At 47.9% G+C, this 17,216-nt stretch overlaps 2 protein-coding genes and 1 pseudogene across 2 annotated transcripts in view; 2 read left to right on the forward strand and 1 right to left on the reverse strand.

The window, feature by feature from the left end:
- The window catches only part of PRPS2 (phosphoribosyl pyrophosphate synthetase 2), a 30,230-nt gene extending 18,777 nt beyond the window's left edge, over positions 1 to 11,453 (forward strand). Inside the window, exons 4-7 of the mRNA XM_019795045.2 lie at positions 624 to 748; positions 6,008 to 6,181; positions 7,111 to 7,270; positions 8,930 to 11,453. Coding sequence (XP_019650604.2) covers positions 624 to 748; positions 6,008 to 6,181; positions 7,111 to 7,270; positions 8,930 to 9,022 — 552 coding nt within the window. The 3' untranslated portion in view covers positions 9,023 to 11,453. The remainder of the gene's footprint in view (positions 1 to 623; positions 749 to 6,007; positions 6,182 to 7,110; positions 7,271 to 8,929) is intronic.
- On the reverse strand, positions 11,051 to 16,630 carry LOC100469658 (annotated as a pseudogene).
- TLR7 (toll like receptor 7) overlaps positions 14,009 to 17,216 on the forward strand; it is a 35,466-nt gene continuing 32,258 nt past the window's right edge. Inside the window, exon 1 of the mRNA XM_034650004.1 lies at positions 14,009 to 17,163. The gene's annotated coding sequence lies outside the window, so the exon portion shown is untranslated. The remainder of the gene's footprint in view (positions 17,164 to 17,216) is intronic.

Below are 17,216 nucleotides of genomic sequence, written 5' to 3' on the forward strand. Positions count from 1 at the left end.
TAACGTGACTCGTGTTTGAATTTGTATGTGGTTGCTGGCTTGGATTTTCGTCTTTACTGGACTTGGAAATATGGTTTGGTAGCTGTTACTGCTGTCTGCCACCAGCTTGCCTCTGAACAGTTTTGGAGGAGTGGCAGTGGCTTCTTGGTAGTAAACTTTATAATTCCATCTCAGTTTCTTGAAAATAATTTGAATGGCAGGGTTGTAATACATGTTTTTTTAAGTTCCTCATAACTTTGTTCCTTCATCTGTAAAACAGGCCAAATTATACTGTGCCTACTCTGTGATACAATGAATGAGAAGAAGCATTTGGCTTATAATAAGGTTCTTAAGACCCGACAGACCTCTTTTCCCCCACTCCCCTGCAAAGCCATTCTCCTATTCTTTAGAATAGAGGCAATCCTAACAGAATAGAATATGTCTCCAAAAGATAATGGATTGGACTGACACAGGCTCCTGGAACATATCTGTCTTTTGATTTAATTCTGTTAAAATCAAGAAAAGGGAGTCTGTTGAAAAGGCTTCTTTTGAATGGAAAATTCAAATTTTACTTAATGAAAGAGGTTATTTTGAAGAAAAAAAAAACAAACCCTCTGCAGTGTGACAGTGGCTTCTCCCCTCAGGGATTCTTCGACATCCCGGTGGACAATTTGTACGCGGAACCCGCAGTGCTGCAGTGGATCCGAGAGAACATTGCCGAGTGGAGGAACTGTATCATTGTTTCACCTGACGCGGGGGGAGCCAAAAGGTAGCCACAATGCGTTGGGGTTTTTCTTTTCTTTTCTTTTTTTTTTTTTTAATGTGTTAAATAAGGAAGCGTGTTTTAAATTAATGCTCTATTTGTAAATGGACAAGTCAGGGGACTACAGTCTTCACCTGCAGAGAGCTGCCCTCTTTGTTAACATTTCATCGTTCATGCAAGAAGCACGGATACGTATTTGTTTGCAGTGCGTATGTTTTACTCGAGGTGTTTTTTAAGTTAACTTTTTTCTGATTATAAGAGCAATGAACCTAATTGGAAAATAAGGCTTTTAATTAACAACACAATTGACTAAGCTAGTCCTTCCTACTACTTATACCTGACAGTGGAAGCCCGGATAGAACAGAGTTTGAAAAAAGAAATCTGTGTCCATAGAGCACCAAGAAAAAGGGGAATATCCAGGGTCGAGAAATACGGAAGAGCCGAAAACCGTGCTTCGGTGGCCTGGGGGTCAGGTGTGAGATTTAGGGAGAGGCCCATGTAGAAGTCTCCAGAAAGAAGGGAGGTGAAAGTCAGACCTCTTCCCAGCAGCACAGGGGCAAAACCAGTCTTTACTCGGGCCTTTAGATGGGGGGACAAAGCCGCCACTCGTGAGAAATCAAACCGAGAGCCTGTGCCACGTGCAGATACACGGCGAACTGTGCGTCCCCACAGGGTGCAGGCGTCTCTACGCTAAGAAAATTTACACAAAAATTGGCCCCAAGCTTAAAAGCTACTGCAGTGGGAGAATTCCACAAGCCCAGCTGCTCAGTAGGCCCTCCCCACTGAAGACAGCCTCATGCCTGATGATCCCAGTTAGAGCACCGAGAGGCCACAGCCCATCCAGAGCCTGCATCTGCAGAGAGCACTGCGGCGGGCAGCCAGCACTGTGGGGTGACAGAACGGTTACTGGACTGTAAAATTACTGAGTTGGACAGAAACGGACATGGTACTAAAAGCAGCAGAATGCAAGCACACTGACTAGCATAAGAAAACGGTGATGAACGGCAAATCTAGAGGGCTTTGCAGACTTCGGGAATGAAGGAGCAATCAGTACAGAGAGTTCAGAAGGCAGGGCGAGGATGACAGAAGTCTGATTCCATACGGGCCTGAGGTTTGCGGACTCCGCGTGACCTTGTGGACGTGGGCAGCAGCTGCCTGGGAAAGGAAGACAGAGTGGCATGGAGCTTTAGTGCCCAGGTGTAGGGGTCTCCATCAGGAAGGGAGAGGGACAAGAGACCTCTGTCAGTTAGTCCAGTGCAAAAGCAAAGAAGCTAATAAATGTGCCGTAAGAGTGTCTGGGGACCGTTGAGCCTCAGACGTCTTTAAAATGGAACTGCCTCATTTGGCTCCCTTCTCCACTTGGAGCCTGGCTAAGGGGCTTTGAATCAAGCTTAAAAGCTCAGAAGTAGCCCAGAAAGCTGTCGTTAAGCCCACGCAGGGAAGCGGAGGTCCTGATTCTTACAAGAGCCCTGATGAGCGCTGAGCACTGAGCTGCCGTCTTGGCAGCGTGGTTCCCCGCACAGGGGAGGGGGAAACAGGTNTCTTTAAAATGGAACTGCCTCATTTGGCTCCCTTCTCCACTTGGAGCCTGGCTAAGGGGCTTTTAGAATCAAACTTAAAAGCTCAGAAGCATCCCAGAAAGCTGTCGTTAAGCCCATGCAGGGAAGCGGAGGTCCTGATTCTTACAAGAGCCCTGATGAGCGCTGAGCACTAAGCTGCCGTCTTGGCAGCGTGGTTCCCCGCACAGGGGAGGGGGAAACAGGTGGGCCACGCCTCTGACAGCAGCAGGAAGTGGCCGGTGACAGGAAGGAGACACAAATACATCAGTGTTGCAGAGACCCCAGCGGGGCAGCGGCATAGCCCTCACCCTGGGCCTCCAGGTCAGAGTACACGGAGTGTTGTCTGTCCATTGTCTATTGGAAATGCTTGTCGTTTACTTGGAGACTTCAGTAAGTCACACAGTGGAATCTGCATTCAGATATGGTAAAGCCACTGGCCCGATAGAAGGTTAGAGGTGAACAAGCAGGCCGGAGGTACGTGAGCTCTTGTTTTCAGTAAGAGTTTTACTGCACGGCTCAGTGGGTTTCAGCGTATTCATGGAGCTGTGTCTCCAGCACCACTGTCTAGTTCCCGAACATTTCATCACCCCAAAACAAACCTGTGCCGGCTAGCCAGGCGCTTTCCATCCCCCCCCGTCCCCCCCTCCCCCCGCCACTAACCTCCTTCCTGTCTCTCCAGACGGACATTTCATGTGGATGGGTCATGCAATAACGTGGTCCTTTGTTTTTAACCAGGAAAAAGTACTTTGGCAGCTAATAAGCCAAAAGAGTAATAGATTACACAAACTCGTGTGGCCTTTTCTTCTTCTATCCCAACCCTGTTTTTTAGTTACAGTCTAAAAATGCACATCCTGTTCGCAGAACTTCAAATTGGGTCATGTCCCCCATTTCCCTCTTTATTGACGTCCGTTCTTCCGAGTGTCTGAATTACGTCCTTCAGACGTGTCTCCCTTTTTAGTTCGCGCACACGGTAATCTGCCGCGCACACCTCGTCACTGTGCTTTTGAAGACACGTCCACGTTCCATCTTAGCAGCGAGTCCACAGCTGCGCAGATCTGCTTTAGCGCTCTCTACAGCCGAGTGATAATTCCATTGTATGCGTGCGGCCCGATTCCTTTAACGAGGTCCCCCATCCCTCGCTCAGAGCTCCTGTGGTGTGCGCTCATGGTCCCGCAGCACTGGACTGACGGTGTTTTCTGTGCATTTCCAAAGAGGATCCATGCCTAGAAGGGCAGTTGCCAAGTCCTAGGGCGGGAGTCACGTTGGTTTGGATGGACAGGGGACAAACTTGGGTCTTTCGGAAAAGATAGACCAGTTGACAATCCCAAGTATGAATGCTGGTGACTTTTTCTACCCAGGCCTGCTGCCACAGCATTTGAGCAGACATTTTTACTTTATAAACCAGATAGAGATGACACGGTGTCTTTTCCTGTTCATTCTGGTTGCTGTGGACAAGGTCCGGCACCCTCTCCGGCCTGTTTCTTTTCCATGGGGGCCTGGTCATGCCTTTGCCTGTTGTCATATTGGCTGGAAGCCTTTTCCTTTGGATTGTTAGGAGTTCTGTGCTGGCAGGTCACACCTTTGTTTCGTGTGGGTGTGGGTGTAGGGCAGATGGTTCCCCAAGGTTTTCATTTCTTCTCTTTGTGTATTTTTATTCTCTGCAGGACTTTGAGAACATTTCTTCTGTCGTCATTTATCTCTTCATGTTCGGGCTTTTGGGTTTAGGAAGGATTCACCCATCTCTCAATTTTTCTTCTCCCATGATTTCATATATTTCAAGACAAATTGCCTTTTTCCTTTTAATGTTCCAATTTTTCTTCCATATGATAATTGTTTTGGAATAAAGAGTGAAGAATCCAGGTCTTTCTCCCCCCAGCTATCTAGTTGTTCCAAAACTATTAAATAATCCATCTTTTCCCTCTTGATTTGAAACACCATTGTATATACCAAATTCCCCCATCTACTTGCCAACCCTCGCTTTTTTTTTTTCTTTAAAGATTTATTTGTTATTTAGAGGGAGGGAGGGGAGGAGGGAAGGGGCAGAGGAGGATGGAGAGAAGAGAATCCCAAGCAGACTCCCCACTGAGCAGGACCCTGAGATCATGACCTGAACCAACCGGAAACCAAGAGTCAGATGCTTAACCCACTAGGCCACCCAGGTGGCCCAACCCTTGATTTTAAAAATGCAGAATCAACTAACCAGAGTTAATGGCCAGCGCTGAGACGCTACTTTTTTTCAGATCCCTTTCAAAGCTGTCGCACTCAACCACCCCTGCTCCCTCTGGCAGCAAAGTCAAGCTTTTTAGGAGTGTGTATTTGGGATTTTATTGTCACCTCCTTTCCTTTTCCCCAAAGTTTCTGGCACACATCATTATCTTCTTCCTATTCTGGAGTAAGCTGTTCCCTAAACGACAGAACCACCGCACAGGTGACACGTGGTACAAGCAGTTGACATGACCAATGGCGTCTTTGCTCCGTGCAAAAAGGTCATTTCATCAAAGAAAATAGGTATCTGACCAATTGGAACACACTGCCTTAAATAAAAGCTTTGGAGCTTGACCTGTTGCAGGCAAAACTTACTATTGCCACAAGAGGTCACTCTCAAGTAGTCTTTGAAGCTCATTTGGGTTGACAGCTTAAGGAAAAGTAACCCTTAGAAGAAAGCACACCTAGGACTCTTGACGCTGTCAGTATGAACAGGAAAGTAGTGTGGGAAGTTGGTGACACTAATTCAGTTTTAACTTCTATTGTTTTTCTTCTGGAAAGAATATAAACACATGTTTAGAAGAAATGGAAATGAAACTATGTATTTTGTTCTACCTTCTTCTGCCTAAGACTTGTGTGATACATTGTCTCAGCATCCTTTGTTAGGAATATATATTAAGTCTCATGTTACATGGAAAAGAAGAGCTGTAGCCAGATGCCCAGGGCTCACTGATAAGTCTGGCCTGCCACCTTCTCTTTCTGTTGCCAGCCCAGCCTTTTCTGGGGGGGTGGCTTTTGAGCATTTGCTGTGGATGGGTAGAGAAACTCACGGTTTACAAGTCCCTCTGGTTACAAGTCCCCACCGTTACAAGTCCCTCAAGTTTACAAGGCCTCCGGTGCAGTGAGGCCCATTTTACTATGCTGCCGTGTTACATGGATTTGTGAGCCGGGACTTTTGTCCCAGTTGCGCCACAAACTGAGCGAGTTGCAAGTTCCACATAACTTGATTTAAATTGTGTCTGTGATTTTTTTCTTATTGATTTTTATATATACTGTATTTTCATGCTGTTAAGCATATGGCTATTTCCTTATGCTCCTTTTTTTTTTTAAGTTTTTATTTAAATTCCAGTTAGTGAACATGCAGTGTAATATTAGTTTCAGGCAGACAATATGGTGATTCAACACGTGCCCGTGATTCTTGAAAAGTCCACACAAACACTAACAGATGGTGTATCGATTTCGCATTCCGTGGTTTTATCCAGTGGTCTGGGCATCTGACATTCATCACACGGTGCCACAAACGCAGGGCCATGTTGGTAGCGCGTCCGTCCCGTGGCTTGCTTACTGTGCAGCCCAGGCCAGGCCCGGCTTTATGAGTGAGAGCCGATGACCTCGTTATCTTGAGTGTGATTGGTTAACTGCCTTCCTTAAATACAGCTGTGAGCGATGAGAGCTTTTCCTATCGATAGGATGTTACATGCCGATCTGTGTCTTTGAGCAGGGTCACATCAATTGCAGACAGGCTGAATGTGGAGTTCGCCTTGATTCACAAAGAGCGGAAGAAAGCAAACGAAGTGGACCGGATGGTCCTGGTGGGCGACGTGAAGGACCGTGTGGCTATCCTCGTGGACGACATGGCTGACACGTGTGGCACCATCTGCCATGCCGCGGACAGGTATGAGGGACGGTTTGGGCAAGTGTGAGGGCATCTCATTAAGAAAGGAGAAATGTCAGCTTTTAAAAATTGGGCCTGTTTTTCCTAATTATCGCCGATTGCTTGGTGGTAGGCCTTTCAGACCAAAGGATGGTCTAGGCCTGTTTCTTTTTTTCCGGGTAGAAAAAACCCCGTGGGCCTTCATGGCCTGGGTCTCATTTTCAGGGAAGAGCTTTTGGTGTACTTAAAGGGTCAGAGAAGGTGCCCCCCTTAAACTGAGCACAGAAGGAAAGAGACCATCTTGTGGGCCCCTTTGGACCTTTCTTCCTTCTGTTCAGCCTTCCCTTGAGCCTCCGCAGCCACTGGCTTCCAAAGGATTGCGAGCTGGGCTGTTGGGAGTGGGAGTGGAATGGGAGCCGCCACCCAGCGGCCTGACTTGAGACGTGCTGAGGACAGACCGTGCACACCGGGTTTCAAAGACAGTATGAAACAAAAAATGCAAACTGCGTCAGCAATTCTTCTATTCTGAGTATAGCTCAAAATGGTGGTAGTCTGGCTTTATTAGTTTAACCCCGTGGTTCTCCGCCAAGGGCCGTTTTGTTTCCTGGGAGACATTTGACAGTGTCTGGAGACATTTTGGGTTGTCACAAGTGAGGGAGGGAAAGGGCGTTGCTAGTGGAGAAGCCAGGGGTGCTGCTCAGCAAAGAATTCTGTTGGCCCAAGGCCAAGGTTGATAATCCCTGATTTAATGGAATATATAGGGTTTTGCCAATACATACCATAAAAGATTCTTTTTTAGGTTAATAAACGTGAGAGAAATTGGTTTTCTGTTTTTCTTTATGGAACACACTGCTTTTTAATTCACCCAAAGGGGAGAATGTTTTGGGGATATCGGAGAATGTTTCGGGGATATTTGCGTACACTTCATTTTTTTATTTTCTATTCTACAGGCTGCTCTCCGCCGGAGCCACCAAAGTTTATGCTATCCTTACACACGGGATCTTCTCTGGGCCAGCTATTTCCAGAATAAATAATGCCGCCTTTGAGGCTGTTGTTGTCACAAACACCATTCCGCAAGAGGACAAAATGAGACACTGTCCCAAGATTCAGGTACTTCTGCACAGCAGGCCGAACCAAGCAGCGAGAAACCTCGCTCCAGTCCCCAAAAATAGCCCTGAGTCTTCTGTGTGTGACTTGCCAAGGGCGAGCTGGCAGGGCCTGTGGCTTCTCATAATGAAGGGTGCGAGTCACGCTCGGTCTGAGAACGGCTGGGGCTGGCGGAGGTCAGAGTTAGGAATAGTAGGCCAGGCAAGTCTGCCTTGGCTCTGTACCCCCACACTTGGAAACAGGTGTGCAAACAAAACCTTGCACACGCGTGTCCGTGGCAGGGCTATTCGCAGTAGCCAAAAGGTGGAAACAGCCAAATGTCCGCCCACAGGGCAGTAGACGGCCAGCGCGGTCCACGCGGTGGACTGTTGTTCACCTTCCATAGGAAGGCTATTCTGACATACGCGACAACATGGATGAACTTGGGAACACGATGCTGAGCGAAAGCAGCCAGACACGGAAGGACAGACATTGTGTGATTCCACTTGTCTGAGGGGCCCGGAGTAGTCCAGTTGAGAGACAGAAATGAGAGTGGTGGTCGCCAAGGGCTGGGGGCGGGGATGGGCAGCTGGTGCCTGACGCGGACAGAGCCGCTGTCTGGGCTGATGAAAACGTTTTGGAAATGGGCAGCAGCAATGGCTCCACAGCACTGAGAATGCAGTTAATGCCACTGAATTGTGTGCTTTAAATGGCAGTTTTTACATTATATATATTTTACCACAATTTTTAAAAATGGAAAAAAACACTACAGGCAGTGCTAAGTAAGGCTTTTCAGGCTTTGTCCCTTCCTGCCCTTGCCTGACTTGGGAGGCCGCTAGAGATTTGGTGGTAATCCCATTATACCAACCGTCCTGAACTGTGTGGACGGGAGCGGAGTCCCCGTGTGGGCTGTGTGTCGCGGGGAACCTGGGCAAGTCATTTCATCGCGAAGCGCCTCCGTTCTCACCGTTAGAGCACGGAGGCGGAGCCAGGTGACCTGCTTCACGATTTCGAATCCACCCAGCAGCAGCGAGGTTCATTTGGCACGAAGGGGAAACATTTGAAAATGGTCAGAATCGCTTTGCCTTAGGTTTTCCTACCTGCCTGACAGTAGTTGAGAGCCCGCAAACGGCGGCCCCCAGGCCCAGTCCGGCCCAGGTGGTCTGGTTTTGTGCATAAAGTTTTGTTGGATCACGGCCACACTCATTCATTGACATATTGTCTGTGGCTGTCCTCACGCTACAGTGACTGAGTTGAGTCTGGCCCACAAAGCTGAAAATACTTCCTACTGGGCCCTTCACCGAAAAGCTAGTTTGCCGACCCCTGAGTGAGGGGATCGCAGCCGTGCTTAAGTGACGCAGTCACTGCATTTTTGGAAACCAAGAGAGAAGAAAACCTTGCATGTCATGATTGAGTAAAATTAAACAAGAGACAACCCAAGAAAAGGATCTCTCTGGTTAACGGGGATTCTGAAAAGCCTTTGAGTATCTGCACTCAAAGTCTCGCTTCCCTGAACCCACGCGTGTTTGTAATATGAAGATAGAAGCGGGTGTGGGAGGTTTTGGTGATTGCACGTGGCTGCGTGCTGGTGAAATTGTTTCTGGGCTCTCTGGCTTCTAAGGTTTTTCATTAAATATGATTGAGGTGTGCCACTGTCCTCTCCCCTTTTCTGTTGGCCTTCAGGTTATTGATATCTCGATGATCTTGGCAGAGGCGATCCGAAGAACGCACAACGGCGAATCTGTGTCCTACCTGTTCAGCCACGTGCCGCTCTAGACCCCGGCGGGGGTGTGGAGCCAGCCTGCCCTGGCTGCTCACTCGTGCACTCTCGCCTGACTTCTTAGGTTTAGGACTCAGCAATTCTAGAATAATGCAAAAGCATCCGATCTTTGTATCCTCCAAGGTGCATTATTTCCCCCTTCTCAAGCTCGAGAGCATTTATTTCCAGTTTTGGGGGGAGGGTGGTGGTTATTTGATCTGCTTAAGTGAACTGTCGTTAATGAGATCTGTTTCGTCATCCTGACTTGTTCGGACAGGTGACCCTTTTCTTTGTTTTCGCCAGTACTTTGAGGCCACAACTTTCAAGTATGTAATTCTGCGGAAGTTCATAGTTGATATGTTTCAAGGTTGCCAAAGGTGACTTCAGATTAAAGCCTTCTGTGTAAATAATGATAATGCCTATGGACATTTGGGTAAAACCCTGTATACAGAATTAACCTTTTACTTCCGAGTGAACCTTAGAAAATTTATTATACCCTGAATTTGGTTTTATTTTTTTCTTTTATTAGGAACCAGGATTCAGATAAACCATTGTGGTTATTGTGCTTGATTTGACCAAATTTTATGCAGCCTCAGGTGGCCACTGACACATTTACTTTCTGATAAACATTAGACATATCAGAGGCAATCAGTATTTTTTATTGCCACTTCCGAAAAACACGTTACAGCTATATCACTTACCTGAAATATCATGTTCTAAAATTCCAAAATTATGTTCAGCAATAGATATGATTGGGGAAGTGTCAAGATAGATAGACCCTGCAGGCTCGCTGGGGCCACTCACGCCGTGCCCTGGCCATCCTGGGCTCCTCCTGTCCCGCCATCTTGTTTCATGGCCTCTCGTTAGCTCTAGCTTTTACTTCGCCTTTTTTCCAATAATTTCATGTTGTGGGTTTCCACCAAAGCGAAGACTCCTCTGAGTCCCCTCAGATTTACTAGTCTGTTCATTGTTTTTGACATGATAAAAAGGTGAATTTTTGTGAGTACCACCAAATGCATATTTAAACATTACCTCCTTTGTTTTAAAATTCTTTTGCCTTTTGTAATCAGAAGTAGCAAGTCTACTAGACTACTGATGATTTTAACTAAAACCGTCCCATGAAAAACGCGGGTAAGCAAGGCCTACAGAGAAAGTACAGATAAGTAAGCGTTCATTGTTTCGTGAAGATAATGTTCAAATGGTGGCCCAAGAGCGATTGTGGAGGCAAAGCTTGCTTTATCCACACATGGCCCTTGACAGCACCCTCCTCAGGAGGGTCCCTCCCCGCCTGCAGCGGAAGGCGAGCATTGAGTCCCTGTGAGTTTTGCTATATTCGTGTTGGTGCACAACTGAATTCTTGAGCCCCGAAAGAAGAGAATTTGCCTACATAGACAGAGCCTGGGAATAGTAACAGACCCTTCCTTCTGCTGAATCTTAAAACTTGAAGAGAGGAAGTCGTCTGATCTAAATTGTGCAGGACAGACTTGAACAGCGATCTTTAAGGTTTCAAACTTTACCACAGCAGAAGTTGAAGTTAAAAAGCATCATTGGGTCATTGCAGAGACCAGTGTTTTCCTGGTCCTTAAAATGGTTTTTGGGAAAAACAGTGGTCTTCTGGCCTGCTTCAGTCAGCTATGCAGTATGGATTGACTATCTAGGAAGTGTCGACTTGATAATGTAAAGGCCCACTGAAATGTGTGTGATTTTCGGTTTTGATAAATGAGGGATATCTGTTTCGTGGGATTTCTGTGCATAGACCAATGCAAATGTAGTGGCAGACGTGCACAGGGAGACGGCCTCGGCATACAAGCGTAGACACGGTGACATGACTGAAAAAAGTTGATTTAAACATAATCCTTTCCTCTTAAGATTGAGTCTAAGGTAGAGAGCTAGTTTCAAAATAATCTCGGATAAAAATTTGCATTGTCATTATTGAATTAACAACTGATTGTTTCTCTCTTTTAGCCTCACTTTTTGTTTTCAAGTAGTTCTGTTGTAGTAACTGATTCGACTAGACTTGGCCATACACAGTGGCAGTGTAGACCTCAACTGTGTGACGGTTTCAGTTCAAGGAAGATGATGAAGGCGGCCTCAGGAGCGGCCCGATCCCAGAACGGGCGCAGCCCTTGCTGCTTGCGTGCAGACATGAGGTGCAACCACAGATGTACCGGTTCGGTCCAGCTCTGCTGCGTGGGGCTCGACTCACGTGTGCGTAGCTGGAAAGGGGAGCCACAGAGATGCACATACACCGGAGCTGCTCATCCTCCAGCTGAAAGTGTGTTGATCAGCTTGCAGATGCTCCTGGTAGAGCTTGCCTTTGTCCACAAGTCCACCAGATTCGGGAATGCATTGTTCGCAGTGCTTGTATTGGTTTAGAGTATAGGATTGTAAGATCAGCCAACACTGTACTAAAACATTTCAATAAAATCCTGCTACGTCTTTCTCTTATAGTTTGTGTCCTCACTGCGGAGTGCTGTGGTTTGGAGGAGTGCTGTGTTTTGACGGGGTTCCTGAACGTGCTTGCTGCTTCATGATTCTAGCCTGGCATATAAAAGTACAGAGAAGCCAGAAGTTAACTGAAGTCAGCTCTTCTCCATTGTGAGCGTATTTCTTTCGGGACTGACCAGCAGCCTCCTTGTCCCAAGGTGTAAGAGCTGTGCCACGTAAGATAGCCATGTCAATAATTCTAGATGTTGCCTGTAAAATTGGAGATGGCACAGCGCACTTACATGCTAAAGTTGATTTCAGAAGCACCAAGAAGACTTTCCTGCGCCCGTAAAGCAACTACCTGTTTAGTGATGCTTTAAGTCATTCTTGTGGGACAAAGTAAACTTGTAATTCTGTCCTCCCGCTAAAGCTCAGCTTTAAAGTGTGGACAGTGCTGAGAGGGGCAGCGTTTTGTCTCAAAAGTTCCAGTAAAATACAAGGAACTGAAATACAGTCTGCCAGAGACGATCACAGTTTAAGACACAACATGATGGAATGTGCTAGAAGGGAGAAAGAAAATGGAGAGTTGGGTGTGCAGGTTAAATGACAAAGGGAAAGAGGAAACATTGAGGGGTCCAGAGGAGCGAATCGGGCTGGAGAGATCAGAAAGGGCTTTGTGAAGGGACTGCCATTATAGATGATTATTCGTGACAGAATTTTCCAGAACCAGATGGCTGTATGCCAGCAGCGACTGAAGCAGGGCAGCATAAGGCATTCGGTACGTGACAGGTTTGAGTGAGGATGGCCAATGAAGATGGAAGCTGAGGGCTGAAGCATGTCACCGTATCATTCACGTATGTTGTGTGGAGAAGTCAACAGAATCCCTCCTTTTTACTACAAATCTTCACCTTACTGATGCATTTCCTTGTAGCGCAGTACACGCCCCTCCCCCGCCTCCCTGCCCTTGCTTTCCAGAGCTGCGTTCGGAATTGCTCTTCTTCGCTGTGGTCTCTGAACTCTGTTTTCTCCTCTGAAGGCAAAGCACATGATGCTCAGAAGCAGATTTCACCACTTAGCACAGTTAAAACAAGCACAAAAGCTCTTTGGGAGAGTTGCCTCCCCTCTCATGCCTCAGTTTGCATAGATGGGAAATGGGATAATAGTGCCTCTATCGGGAGGTGATGAGGATTGAGTGAGATCTCCGTACAGTGCTTGGAGCTGATTGTACATTAATTCCACCTTTTAGAGCAGGCATCGTAAATCTTCCCTCGGAAAGAATGTAAGTAGATATGAAGCAAGGTTTTCATGACATTTTCTAGATGTTAAGCTGCTTGCCTGTGTGGTCTAGTCACAAGCACGACCGCCTCACCCAAGGCCACGTTGCCCTGGCATGTGACCGTCTCTGTCCCCGGCAGTGTTTGGTGACAACAAATGATTGCGTGTTGAAAATACTTCAGTGGCTGTAGAGGTGACGGGGAAGAATGGCCTACAGTAACAGAGACCGTGATCAATTGAGGCCATTCACAACAACCCGATTCGAGTCTCCTTCCCAGCCAGCATAAAGCCAACGAAAAGTGGTGCCCAACAGAAACAGTAAGGGCAGTTTATACTTTTTCTTCTTTTTCCTAGCTGAGGATTCATTGCTGTAAATGCAACCAAAAGAGAATGTCAGTTACAGAAAACACAGTCATGTTGTGCTCTCCCCAGCCCGGGTCCCTAAGTCCCCTTCGGAAGATGAAGAGGGAGCCCCCGGGCTTACGCAGGGCTGCCCAGGGTGGGAGAACCCGGTGCCCCGGTAGCCAGTAGAGCGGGACAGCTCACACAGCTGGCCCGTGAAGGCCGGGTTGTGATGATTCTCGGCAGTGGGCCCCGTGCCAACAGTGCCAAAGATCTCTTCGCCCATCTTTGCTGCCAGGGGGTCCTCCATGCAGAGCATGGCCCGCTTCCCGTGCATGTCCAGGGGGCCTCGGAGCTGGTGGAGAAGCCCGTCCTTTCGCAGCAGGTGAACTTGATGCACGCAGGAGGCCACCTGCGCGTGCACGTCACCATTCCGCATCTTGCAGGCAGGAGGGGAGGTGAAGGCCAGTCTTCCACCTTGACCGTGCAGGCGCCCACCTCCTTTTTGAGGCAGGCATTGGTGAGCAGCTGCGTGGGGTCCAGCACATCCCCCAGGGGCTCCTTGACGGCCACGTCTTTGATGCAAGACACGTCGGAAGCATATATGTTCTCCCGGCCGTGATCTTGTCTTTGCACCGCCGGTCTTCACGCCTGTCACGTACCGAGCGGCTTGGTCTGGGACGATGAGGCCGTCAGGGGCCAGGCGCTTGCCAAGGGCACTGAGCGCAGTGTTGAGCGTTGGCCCGAAGGAGCGGCATCAGCCCGTGCCCTTGCTGGTGCTCATGGGTACCTTCTCGGCCAGACGCTCTGCCTCCTTCCCCCTCCCCTTGACGACAGTCACCACATGCTCTAACTTGTTGGCTTTGGTGATCTTCGCCGCATAATCAGAGATACTGGAACACTCGATCCCAGTGATCTTGCGGGCTCCAGCCTTGGCGGCCAACCTACAGAAGATCCCCGTGCCTGAGCCCATGTGCGGCACCACCTTGTCCTTGAAGAGGGGCGGGTTGTGAAACGTGGAGTTTCGGTACCCATGGCGCACACATTGTCCTCCAGCATTTCCTCTTGAATGCCGAAGGGAGCCTAGGAATAAAGTAGTCATCTTTGGATGTCGTGTCCTCGGCCTTGGGCCTCTCGCTGCTTTCTGTCTGGCCACGGGAGACCCCCATGATGCGGTTTGTGGCCTCGGCTGCCACCGTCCTCACCCGCACCCACTCCTTGCCATCCCCCCTCCCCAGTTCACACTGTTCTAATGGCGGAGTCCCAAGGTCAAAAGAAAAACCAGCAGAAGCCCTTTTACATTTTATTTTATTTTTTCATTTACATTTTAAAAGACTGATAAAAAGAGACTGGGAAAGTGAAAGATGGCATGCAGTGGACAGTGTCCTGAATCGGGAGTGTGGCAATCCAGTCTGGTTCCTGATATGCCACTAGCAGTCTGTGTGACCTTGGGAAAATGTCTACACCACTCTGAGTCTGAGGAGATGATTGCTGAAGTCTCCTTTAGTAGGGGTTTTGATAGTTTTAATAGGCTATGCTATCTATTCTAGATTTAGTGGGAATATCTACTAACTAAAGGTTGTGGTTCCAAAGAGGCAAAGGTGGTTGTTACTTCCCTATCAGGTGAACCACCTGTTTTGGCTGACTGGGAACTTTCTCAGTTTTCGCCCTGGAAGCCTTGCATCCCAGGAGGCCCCTCAGTCCTGAGCAAACCAGCACGCTTGGTGACCCTCATTCTCTCTTCTGAGGTAGATGGTTCTGGATCCCCAGCGCTTGCCTCAGCTAAGGAATCCCATGAGCGTGGCTCTGATTTTGTGCCAGGTGCAACAAAAGCAGGCTATATGACAAGCCCAACTATGTGCCAGTGACCTGTGACATCACAGTTCTTACTAAATGCCTTGTCAATTAACAGGAGACACCGAAGGGCTGTAGTCACAAATAAAGGAGGAAAAAGGGAGGCACTTTTAGAAAATGCATTTGAGACCCGGCGTGACTGCCAGTCCTTGGCACAGCTGCACTCAACGCCGTCGGTGGTCTTTAGAGACCCCGGGGCACAGTCCAAGGAAAGGACAGAGTGTCCCGAACGTCCACTGATGAACACTGCCCTTCCGAGCACCGAGGAGGGGTCATGGATCTGTGAGCACTTGACCAACCATGTCCGAGGATATATAATCCTCTGAGTTTCCCTAGACGCGGGAGCATTAAATCCAGTATCTTCTTACATTGAAGCCAAGACTATGAATCACAGAAAAAAATTAAGGACAAAAGCTGAATTTGTGTCACTCTTTAAAACCATCAGGATGATTCCTTGGAGGCACATTTTGATAGATATTTGCTCTAGAATGAACTCAGGAAGTGCCACTGACATGTACTTACTTGAGGGACCAAGGAACGAACCCTACATCTCTTTAAGCCCCAGAATATCCTCTGTTTAGGACCAGGGCTACTGAGCAGTCCCCTAGTATTGAAGAGGGGACAGACCTCTGTCCTCAGCAATGGTGCGTTCATTTCCCCACTGACTGCGTTCAGAGCCTTCAAAGGGCAACACGGTGAAGACAAAATTCACAGACAACGTCCTAAGAATTAAAGAGCGTGTGAGAAAAACCAGATGGGACAAGAAGACTGGTTTTTGATGAGTCACTAATTCCTTCCCAGTTTGCATCGGCGCAGTCATGAACACGGTTCCGACTCTGGTCATTTGAAGCTGTTTGGTTGTATGCTCACAAGTTAGGCAGTGTAATCGATCTGAGGAATGCCGCTGGCTTCCACGTATTTTGATTGGATGCGATCATTTATTTGGGGCCAGGGCCCGCCGTAGCGGTGGGTGGTCAGAAAGAGCTGATCACAACACTTTCTCCCCCACCCCGTTTTCGGCTGTATCTTGCTTTAGCTTTGTGTATGTTTGATGGTGTTCAAAAAAAAAAAATCTGAAATCAGAATCATTTCTATCTTGAGCCTACCAAGGCACTCACACTCAGCATTAAATGTAAATAGAACAAAAGTGCACCTGTTTAAAAAGTGCGAGCACATCTCTTCTGGTTAAAAACCTGCTTTAAGACGCTTTATTGTTTTAATAGCCATTTCAGCCGCGCTTCTGCTGTTAAGCATTTTTTCCTACATTTACTAGCTTCTTCTGTTTATCATGTATTTTCCTCAGAGCCAATTTTATCCCCAAGAAATATCTCGGTGTCCCTGATGGAGGCATTTCAGAATGCAGGCAGGGAAGGCCAGAGGTGAAGAAAAGCCGGGCGGGAGCGGGGGGTAGTTGCTGAGGGAAGGGGAGGGAAGCTGGATGAGCTAGTGAGGACCGGGCTTTTCCTGGGCTCAGATGCCTCTCCCCAGGGACAGATCCCCTCTGCTCCCTCCTTTTTGTCCCTCTGGCCATTTTCTTTTGCTCCCCCAGGAGAATGTATGTCAGGGTTTGTCAACCTCAGCACTACTGGTATCTTGGCCTGGACCATCCCTTGCCACGGGTTCCTGGCCTCTACCTAAGAGAGGTGGGTAAGCAAGGCCTCCGCCAACCCCCCACCACACACACACATTTGTAACAACCAAAAACATGTCTCCAGACATTACCACATGTTCCGGGGGGGGGGCGGTGGGGCCAAACTTGCCCCTGGTTGAGAACCACTGGTAGATTCCAACTGGGACCTTCTTCTTGATCCTCTTTGCTGACATGCTTTCAGGTCAGAATTCTAGAGTAGATCGTCCTGGCTCCTGGACCAATTTCAAGTAAAAAAGCCTTCTGGAACAAAGTGAATAAGGCAATGGCCATCACCAATCACTTAAAAAAATGGAGCGGCATTGTTTTGGTAGGACTTGAAATTAATACCGATATAATCACATTATCCTTTGGATGCAGGGCTACACACGCTGACCCCTACGCCTGGCAGGAGTTGGGTGAGATTTGAGTAAGTCACTAAGTTAACTTGTTTTCTCAATTTCCTCTAGGAATGGTTCCAGCCTCAGAATGGGTCATGAGGTATGGTTTTTTTCGGTTTTGTTTGAATCAAGAAACTGATGAAAACAGAGCAACCTTCAAAGACGTGACTGAATTCTAGTCTGACTTCAAGTGACCTCTGGAGAGCAGAGTTTTCGGTGCACTGTACAGGAGGTGGGTTTCCCGGCCCTTTGGTGATTTTTTCCCCCCGCTGTGAGAGGCCAGCG

Source organism: Ailuropoda melanoleuca, chromosome X (assembly GCF_002007445.2).
Source record: "Ailuropoda melanoleuca isolate Jingjing chromosome X, ASM200744v2, whole genome shotgun sequence".
Lineage (NCBI taxonomy): Eukaryota > Metazoa > Chordata > Mammalia > Carnivora > Ursidae > Ailuropoda > Ailuropoda melanoleuca.